This window comes from Juglans microcarpa x Juglans regia, chromosome 5D, assembly GCF_004785595.1.
Source record: "Juglans microcarpa x Juglans regia isolate MS1-56 chromosome 5D, Jm3101_v1.0, whole genome shotgun sequence".
Lineage (NCBI taxonomy): Eukaryota > Viridiplantae > Streptophyta > Magnoliopsida > Fagales > Juglandaceae > Juglans > Juglans microcarpa x Juglans regia.
The window spans coordinates 17,580,133-17,590,272 of NC_054602.1; the positions used below are offsets into that span (position 1 = coordinate 17,580,133).

General features: G+C 35.2%; 1 protein-coding gene across 1 annotated transcript; it reads right to left on the reverse strand.

Moving 5' to 3' along the window:
• Positions 1–1,484: 1,484 nt before the first annotated feature.
• Positions 1,485–9,898, reverse strand: LOC121265615 (TLC domain-containing protein 4-B-like). Its single transcript, XM_041169299.1, has 9 exons — positions 9,494–9,898; positions 8,436–8,652; positions 8,181–8,269; positions 7,956–8,094; positions 6,514–6,588; positions 5,890–6,011; positions 5,743–5,818; positions 2,614–2,673; positions 1,485–2,013 (listed from the first exon to the last, which is right to left on the reverse strand). The coding sequence occupies exons 2-9, from the start codon at positions 8,571–8,573 to the stop codon at positions 1,885–1,887; spliced, it is 828 nt and encodes a 275-aa protein (XP_041025233.1). The 5' UTR covers positions 8,574–8,652; positions 9,494–9,898; the 3' UTR covers positions 1,485–1,884.
• Positions 9,899–10,140: the final 242 nt, after the last annotated feature.

Sequence of the window (10,140 nt, forward strand, 5' to 3'; positions counted from 1 at the left end):
TCAACTTTAGAAAAGCTCTTAGAACCGTGTAGTTCTTGAAGCAATTCCTCCACGACTGGAACGATGTACCTATCTTTGAGTGTTACTGCATTAAAGGCTCTATATCTACAAACATCCTCCAAGTTCCTTCTTTTTTGTGCACAAGGAGAACAGGTGAAGAATATGAGCTCTGACTTGGTTGGATCACCTCTGCCCCAAGCAACCCTTTCACAATTTTTTATATTTCATCATTTTGAAAATAAGGGTACCTGTATAGTCTTACCAAAATCGGTTTGGACCTTGGTAATAGGTTGATAGCATAATCATGCGACCTTTTAGGGGGTAGGTCCATAGGTTTTTCAAATACATCAACATATTGATCCACAACCTCCATAATAATTCTGTTGGCTACCCAGATTTCCTTGAGTTAGACCCTTCAATAAGGTGCAACATGATGCCCCTCTACTCCAGCTTATTGAGTCTGTTAAGGTGACATTCCTCTACCAAAGTGGAGGAAGTGAGTCCACGTAAGGATAAAGTTTGATCCCTTTGCTTAAACCTCATTGAAAGGTCTTCGAAATTGCTGAGAATAGTTCCCAAGGTATGCAGCCAATTAGCCCTCAAAATCATGTCACACCCAGCCAACACCAATACATACACCTATACCAAGAAAGGCAACCCTTGTATGACTACCCTTAAATCATTGATTCTCTCTTCACTTTTTATGTATTCTCCATTAGCCACATGCGCCTTCACTTTCTCCTTAGTATTAACTGTCAATTGCCCCTTCTTGTTACTGCCAACTCTAGGAAATTGTTCCAATGTCAACTAAAATTACCTACCTTAGAACCCAACATTACCCTTGAGTCTCATGGTTTTAGGATTGAGGGGCCCTACAATAGCATGTAGCGAAATCTCAAGGTGTTCCACAATTGTCACACACTCACTAGTTTCTTTTTTACTCCATTTCATCCCCTTCCTGGGGTTGCAATTCAACCTCATCAATTAAGAATAGTCTCAGGTTTAGGCATTTATGCCCTGGGTTCCACTGAGCATCGCAGTAATAGAAAAGTCATTTTTCTCTGCGATCCTTAATTTGGTTTTTGTTAATCCTCTATATTGATAACACCCAATTACCACTGTGAGCCTTATTCCCTCCTAAAGAGTTCACATGTGGGTTCTTGAGAATCCTAGACTCGATTGACCTAGGCATTGTCTTCACACCCTTCCTTGCTCGCACTTGCCTTAAAGGATAGGTCCAACCCCTTAAAAAAAGCTCTTCAAGAAGAGATGAAGAATTTAAGAGAGCTTTCGCAGCCTCTTTATTTCTAGCCAACAAGTCTAAAAGGTAGTGAAAAAAAAAAGTACACGAAACCATCATACATACATATATGTATGTATGTATGTGTATATGTGTTTTGTGTGTGTGTGTGTGTGGGGGGGGGGGGGGGGGGGGGGGGGGGGGGGGGGTGTAACATAAAAATCGAACCAAAGGAAAATCATTCTGATCTAAGTTACTAAACATTATATGCAACGTGAGGTACATACAACAACAATCCCCAGTCAGATGGAAGATCCGAATAGCTTGAACTTTGTTTTTCCCTCTTCTATCATTAAGAAAGTACAGAGAACCTAAGATTGCGCAGAAATTGGACCCACTACTGCATGGGGATGAAGTTAGGTGGAATACTTGTATGTATATATAATATTCATAACTGAAATGTTATGCAACTTGAGCCAATTTGATTTCCAGCGACTGCACAGATCCTAATGCCTTCAACCTTCTCTCCTTTCTCCCAACTCCATCATTTCAACCCTGAAGAAAACTGCATATATATGCGTACGAACAGATGAACCAACAAAGTCGAAGAAATTAGATTAACTTGTACATGCATATAACATCAGTCACTGCCTCTTTGCTAATGTCTTCTTCAGTCCCTTGAGAATCTTCCCAAACCACATCAAGTTCATCATTGCTAGCGCTGAAGGCACCACAAAGACCAAGAAATATCCGAAGGGATGCATTTGGATGACCTGCCAAGCACATGAAATTACATCACATCATAACTAAAGTTTTTGGAGATGCGAAACATCTAAAAATGGTGATTCGAGGATAGGAAATGCAGTTTGGAAATACAAAAGTTACAAAAATAAATGGAAAGCTATTTGTGTGGAAGTAAAATCAATCTGTCTTCATGATACTAGGTTTAAGGTATAGTATCCACTTACAGAGTTGACAGAAAAATAATCATAATAAATTATGATCACTGCATAAGGACACTCAAAAATTGGAAGGAAAACAAAGAGTAAATGTTCTACCATAGAATTTCTAATAGCTAGCTCAAGAAATGCCATCCAATATTTGCAATATTTAAGCCTTTAAGAGAGTTTTTAATCTGTATAGCTTTTCGAAATTTCCAATTAATTTTTTTTTTCTGTTCATTTTTCCCCAAATCAGGATATTCTTTTTTGGTCTGCATCTAACTATCTAAGCAGGGGATGTATGAAAACAATATTAAAAATTCTAATTCTCTCATGCAGGCAGGAAGTTTTATGAGCATTAGGGAACTGAAAGCCCCTATATTCAATCCAACGAGCAGGGGAGGTACAAATTTAAAGGGAATTGCAAATTACCTGATCGTAGTGCAAGTAAACGTGGTAAAACATGTAAACGAACAGCACAATTCTTGCAGCCTGCATTTCATAAGTTATTTCAAAAACAAGTTTAAAAAAAATCATGAAATTATTAGAAATAATAAATCCCACATAAACAACGGTTCTCCTGTTGCTGATTGTCATGCCAGATGGCTGAAAAATAATGATACAGCCTATGCAAGCCTATCAGATCATGGTGGCAGCAATCATAGGGGCCTGGCATCAGCAAGATTCGAGCCTAAAGCTACGAAAATAAAATTATATTTTGGGCTTTCCAGCATAGACTTGTACTCGTGCAAAGTGGCTTATAGTAAAGTGAAAGGGACATTTGAAATACAATCCTCAGGTTTCCATTAAGAGAGAAAAAAAAAAAAAAAAAAAAAAAAAAAAAAAAAAAAAAAAAAGCTATTAATCCTTAGGCTTTGTGTTTTATTTAAAATAAATTTCCGTCCATCAATTATCCACTAGAAATCCAAACGAGGGTTATGCCATGTCAACAAACGACCAAACAATATTTACAGGTGGCATGCTACCTATTAAAAATATAAACGCGGCATGCCATATGTCAAAAACCTTAAAAAATAAAAACAAAAAAAGGGCCAAGAAGACGTGAAATTAAAAAAAAAATCTTAAAAAAAGTAAAAAAATAAAATAAAAGAATATTAAAATACAAAAAAATAATTAACAATAGAAGCAAACTCTTAAAACAAACAAAAACTAATAAAAAACCTAAAAAAAACATTTTACTATCTTTTTCCAATACGACATACAAACTACCAAAATTGTCACTTTACCCTCCATATTACCACACTCCGTTTGCAATTAGTCATGTCACCGATTTTCATCTATCTTAATTGTCAAATCTTTAAAGCGGGTTAAACTAAAACTTACATTTCAAAATGGGGGCTAAGGCCTCGTTTGGTTACACATATGAGATGAAATAAGATAAAAAATTTGTGAGTAGTAGTGAGATAATTTGTGAATAGTAGTGAAATGGTTTGAGTTAAAATATTTAATAGGGTTTTGGAAAAGGAAAGAGAAAAAGTTGAATAACAATATTAAGTTAAAATATTGTTAGAATATAATTTTCTTTTTGATAAGTTGTTAGAATATAATTTTTTAATATTATTTTTGTTTTGAGATTTGAAAATTTTGAATTATTTTTTGTGTTTTGTTTGGAAGTTTGGAAAAGTTGTAATGATTAGGTAATGATTAGATGAAAAAGTTAAAAATTTAAAAATTTAAAATTGGAAAGTGTTTGTGTTTAAATGGTGTTTAGATGTTGAGATGGGATGGGTTGAAACCATCTGTGAAACCAAATTGGGCCTAAGGCCCTACACTGCAATTAATTTCATCTTCATATTGTAAAGAGTGATAGTTTGAGGGATAAAGTATGATTTTCCCCGTAAACAAAAACGAAAAGAAAATTATGGTAAGGAGTAGGGGTGTAAATTCAAACCGAAAAACCGGAAAATCGGTCCGAACCGGATCGGACCGGTTTTACCGGTTTTGAATCGGTTCGGTCCGGGACCGGTTCTTAGAATGTGAAAACCGGCCGGTTCCGGTCCGGTTCCGGTTTTAGGATTTTTCAGACCGGCCCGAACCAGACCGAACCGGTTGATAAAAAATATATATAAAAAATAATATTTGTATTATTGTATATATAAGTTTTATACAAAATATTATATATATTAATATATATAAGTTTTATATATTATGTATAATTATAAATTTTTATGTGAAATTTTTATATATAATATATATAATTATATATATTCATATATGAAATAATTTCTTATTATAATTTATAAATTATTACATAAAATGTTAATACTAAATCACTAAAAATTTATAACTAATACTAATAGTCTAATATAGACTAATGACTATAGTTATACTTATAATTAATACTACAAGTTTTTACTAAAAGTTTATAACTAATAGTTTAATACTAATATTAAATGTATAGTTTATAACTAATACTAATATATAACTTATAATTATACCAATAGTCTAATATTAATACTATTATATAGTCTAATATTAATACTATTATATAGTCTAATATATTAATAAAAGTATAAAACAGATTTTTTTAAATCAGTTTTTTTTTTTATAAACAAATTTTTAATGAGAAATTATGAAACTAATATTTTAAAAAAACCGAAAAACCGGATCGGACCGGACCGGAAACCGGTAAAATCGGAAGTACCGATTTAGGAGGGTAACCGGTGCGTAATCGGTTTTGAAAAATACAAAACCGGTACATACCGGTTCGGTCCTAGATTTTGTCCAAAACCAGACCGGACCGGACCGGTTACACCCCTAGTACGGAGGGGATCACCTACCCTCTTTCCCCCACTATGAGGGGGTTACCCAACTCTTCTCTCCACCCCACTAAGCCCCTGTGGGGAAGGTTTGACCTACCCCGTGGGGAGGGACCCCTTAACATTGGGCTCCAGATGATAGGAGCCCCCTCTCCCAACACTAACCAAGCAATGCATGCTACTAGGGGAGTTGGGTGAGAGGGCAATTGCACGATTGGGGAAGGAGGACGTGTGGCCAGAGGGGGAGCTCCTCACCATCAAGAGGTATCCAACCCTTCCTAATCCATCCAGCAGGGGTGGAGAGGGGGATGGGAGTTTGGGGGCCTCCAACCCCCCCCCCCCCCCAAAAAAAAAAATTCCTTGTTTTAATATTTTTATACTTTTGGTTTGTCTATTTAACATCTTTGATTTCACATTTTATTTATATTTTTTATGTATTTTCTAATATTATTTGTTAGTACTTTTTGTTTTATCTTAATTTTTATAGTTTTTGGCCCCTTTATTATTTTCAGGATTTTTAATTTTATATTTATTATTACTTTTTTCACACATGGCAAAACATGTGTGAATATGATTTGGCCATTCACTAATGTGCCATAACTATCCGATATTCGATGAAGGAACATTTTTTTTTCAGTGATGAAGGGACCATTGCTTAACACAAAAAACATGACCTAAGAATTTAAATTTTTTTCTTTTACTGAAACCTGAGGATCATTCCTTAAAAGCAAGAACATTCACTAATTTTCCAAAAATGAAATTCAGGAATATTTAGACTCACCAGCCAAGCAAAAAATATCAGTACACCATTCATGAGATATGCAATGGACTTCTTCATACCAGCCGTATCAAGATACCTTCATTGAACCCAAAAGATTTATTAGAGAAATATTTTCTACCAAAATAGGTTTTTAATTCTAAAACATACCATCTCATATTGATTTCTGGAGTAGTAACCTCAGAGATGAGAATCATGAATGTATAGAGTTGTCCTTCTCCAGAAAACATAGAATATGCCACTGCAACTCCAGAAAGAGAGTGATGGATAACCTGAAATTTGAAGTATAATAAAAATCTTTTAGTAGCTTAATTATGTACATAAAAATGCTTTTCATGACATATTGCATTTTGACTGAGTCAATTCATAAGCTACATGCATTCTGTAATGAGCTGCCTCATAGCCATTCTTTAACTACGAAATCACAGCATTCAAAATCACTGCAATATGACAATGATGCTTTTGAAGTAGATACAAGAGAACGGGACAATAACCGCAGATTCCCCAAAGCCTAAACCCGGAAAACATGGTCAGAAGACTCAATTCCTCTATGATTATAAATCAATGCAGAACATGTACTTGGTTAGAAACAGGGTGGATTGACAGGAAAAAGAGCATGTTTTAGGGGGTGTAAAAGGCATCTATGCTGAAGTATTATCAATTACTACAAACGCCAAGCATGCATAAAAGGAAGGATGTGTGAGTGCGCCCGCATTTGTATGAGTGAATAAGCTTAATTATTTTCCATCCTAGAGAATAGACAATTAGACTTACATACTCCAGTCCACCTAAAGAAGGATAGAGCCAAAAAATCATTCCGAGATCTGCAAGAAAGTATCCAACAGAGACCTGTCAAACAATCAGAGCAATTGTATTATATAGGGACTTCTCACAGCATTAAGAAAATATTTATAAAATCTAGGTAAAGCAAAGCTAGATTGCTTTCATCAAAGCTGGCATGCAAGAAGTTAAATAGACATGCATCCTCAACCTTGTTCAAAAATAAGCAGATGAATACATCCCTTCTGCTTCCCATTCTTCGCTTTGTACTTTTCCCGTTGAAATTATTTCAACCAAAATGTGAAATAGGCACAATATAATCTTACTTGTTAGGTAGAATAAGAGGCATATGAGTCATATGAAGAGGAGAGACAGAATGTAGAACCAACAACAGAGGAAACATCAGCCTTTTAACATGAAATCAAGGTAGCCATGCCCCCATAAGACCGACAAAACAAGTGGGTTAATGTAATTTTTTATGCAAAAATACTTAGAAAAAATATAAGTTGAAATGAGAGGGCCTTTCATCCCCATTTTCCTTTTTTTGTTGTCTTCTTTCTTTTGTTTTGTTTTTTTTGTTTTTCCTCCTTCCTTTTTCTGCGGGCCGGGGGGAGGGTGGGGAAGGAGAGTGGATGGGCATTATCTTTAATAAGCCTCATGACAAATAGGTTGTATATAACACATTAGTTGAAGCTCATACCTTAACACTCACCCAGGTCCTCTTCAAAACATATGGAACCCATACAGTAAAGCAAAACTATTGCATCGTTATTTTAATGGTATTAGTGCATGGTGATATTAAATTTTACCAGCAGCGAAGGTTGGAAACTGGGGTCACTTGGGGACATAATACCCTAGAAGTTCAAGACAGTTTTTAAGCACTTGCAAAGATGTGGACCAGGTGTAATAATGCTTATGGTATATAAGTTAATAATGCTTATATACATTACATACATTATTGACTTATATCATAAGTTAGTGCTTGTAATGTCCCAATGGAAGGCCCAAATCATATGACCTATACTCCAAAAGGACTAGTCAATGATACAATTGGAACCCCATTGGAACCTTATAAAGAGCAAGAACTTCTCCTTCCCAAGCAATGTGGGATCTCATACACCACCTATCCTTATCCTTATCATATGGGGGGTATCACAGTGCTTCATTCCTTTAAGCTTTGAAGCTAGGTTCTTGACATCACAACAACAGTTCATGCACGGGAAAGAAACAACTATTCCATTTCTAAGTTTTTAGCATTACATCGATAAAAGCCCACAAAATATCAAAAAGGAAAGCAGTCATTTTTCAAGCCGCCCAGTACATAATTACATTTTTTTCCTGAGTCAATTAGAAACAGAATCTCCACAATCGGGTGACAAAGAGAGCCTGCAACCATATATTTTCAAATTATTTATTAAAAAATAATAAAACCTTACCCCCAATGCAAAAACTGACAGTGGAGAGCTTCGAAACGTAACAATGCCAGCAAGCTGATGGTCAGAAAAGAGATCTGACCAGAATACAAAATACAATGATGTAACTGTGATAAAGATGGCATGAATGGTGGAGATACCGCTGCAAAGATTGACTTCAAATTAATAAAGATATAATCCACAAGTCGGAAAGGAAAACACATGGAACTGAAGGATATAGACACTCACCGATTATTCCACTCAATTCGTTGGACTTTTGTAAGACCGTTATAACTCTTAAAATAAAAGGTACTGATTAATTGGGTAAGATCATAGGCCTGTAACGTGGGAAAATAGTTAGAATGTGTTAATGGGGGAACAGAAAACCAAAAGTGCGATCCAAAATGAAACAAAAACTAAGTCCATTCATTGTTGTCATTTCACTGGATATAAGGCATAAGCTACGTGACAGAAAGTGAACAATTGAAAGACGAGAGTATATACCACTTTGCACAAAAATATGCCTCCGAGGATGGAAGTGTATGGGATAAAGGGATCTGCTAATAAGTAGTTTTTAACCAGAACCTGAGCCTGATTTTGGTAAGACTTGATTGCCATAGCTGTTTTCCTAGGCGCCACCATCGCAACCTACTCCTTCCAGAAATATTTCCCTTCTTGAATACCTTCTACTTTCTTCAACTCTTCATTTTCCTCTCACATTCTTTTATCAGGAATGATACCAATATTAGAAAACACGAATGCATTACATCAATAGAAAGATCTTGAGCTTATGATGTTACTTTTAGAATCTCAAAACAACTGCACACACCAAAAAAAAACTCAACAACATTTAGTGTTGGTAGTTTCGTGTATCTATCCATCAATCGAAAGAGTTAAAAAGGGCTAATCCCTTAAGTACCAATCCCAATCATTCCTAAAACAATATATCAATTATAAAAACAAACACAAAATTGCATGTCAGGCACCCCACATGCATGTTTTTTCCACCATATACTTGGTGGAAATTAGATAACCAGTTCGATCATAGATCCGATACACACACAGGAGATACAGAGAGAGAGAGGTATTATAATCTTCAGCAATCAAGTACACTGGCCCAAGGCTATTAAAGAATCCATTGGAAGAAGAACAAGAAGAAGATTATGAAAATGAACAATCTCAACTCTCAGATTCGAGATGTATAAATAACTACACGCACAAAAGATACGTGTATATGATAGAGAGGAATGGGAAGCCAGCGAAGAGAGTTTTTATTTATTTAAGGAACCCAGGTTCCAGTAGCAACATAAGACACAAAGGAGTATCCAAGAAATCACCGCCAAACCGAAGTTGGAAATGAATACTGCAGGAGTTGTTAAGATCAAATGAAAAATTAAACCCATACTTCAAGTCGCCATCAGCAATCAGCATCCGATCCGAAGCCCCATAATATCATGAGAAATAAATTTTAAAAAAATAAAAAAAAGCAAAATGAATTTTATCAAAAAAGCCCACAAAAGCATGAAGTCCGAAATTAAGCAAATTGATACGAGGTAGCCTACCACAAGCATCAAAATCGGAAGTAGCAAGTGATGATACTCGTTCCAGAATTAATGGTGGGAACAAAAGCTAATCCATTCAGAGGAGGCATGAAGGGAGAACCCAGAATCGGGATCTAATGGCAGACGAGGTGTTTGTGAAAACGACAGAGAAACTAAATGTTGGTGTCTTGTAAAAAAAAAAAACTCAATGATGGAAGAACGCAACAACCCGTGAAAAAGAAACCGCAAGGTTCGATTAAAGACACTATTTTAGAATCTCCAACCGAAAGAACAAATGATGATAGATTAAAAACTCAAAAAGCAAGTGTGGAAGGAAGGAACTGGAGAAAGGGACGAAGTGGGGTTTGGGATGATACGTGCCATGCTGTTCTTGTCTTGCTCGATTAGTTGAGAGCATGTGGATTGCGCAGATTGTTATCATTTAGAGAAAAATAAAAAATAAAAAATACTAGACTATATGAATTATTGATATTTTTATCTTATTTTACACAATAACATACTGTAACTTCTTAATCAAATTTGATTTAGTTTTTAGAAAAAATAAAAGATAAAGGGGATAATTTTTCAATCTAGGTGGATAATGTTTTTTGAGATTAAAAAACTTTAGTTCTTGTTTGGTTACACAAATTGAGATGAGTTAAAATAAA

Excerpts from the sequence above, each read along its gene's own strand:
- LOC121265615 (XM_041169299.1), bottom strand. The coding sequence starts at position 8,573 with ATGGTGGCGCCTAGGAAAACAGCTATGGCAATCAAGTCTTACCAAAAT. Across the intron at positions 5,819-5,889 it reads CCAGAAATCAATATGAGATG|GTATCTTGATACGGCTGGTA; the intron begins GTATGTTTTAGA and ends GGTTCAATGAAG. Across the intron at positions 2,674-5,742 it reads TGATATTTTTTGCTTGGCTG|GCTGCAAGAATTGTGCTGTT; the intron begins GTGAGTCTAAAT and ends TATGAAATGCAG.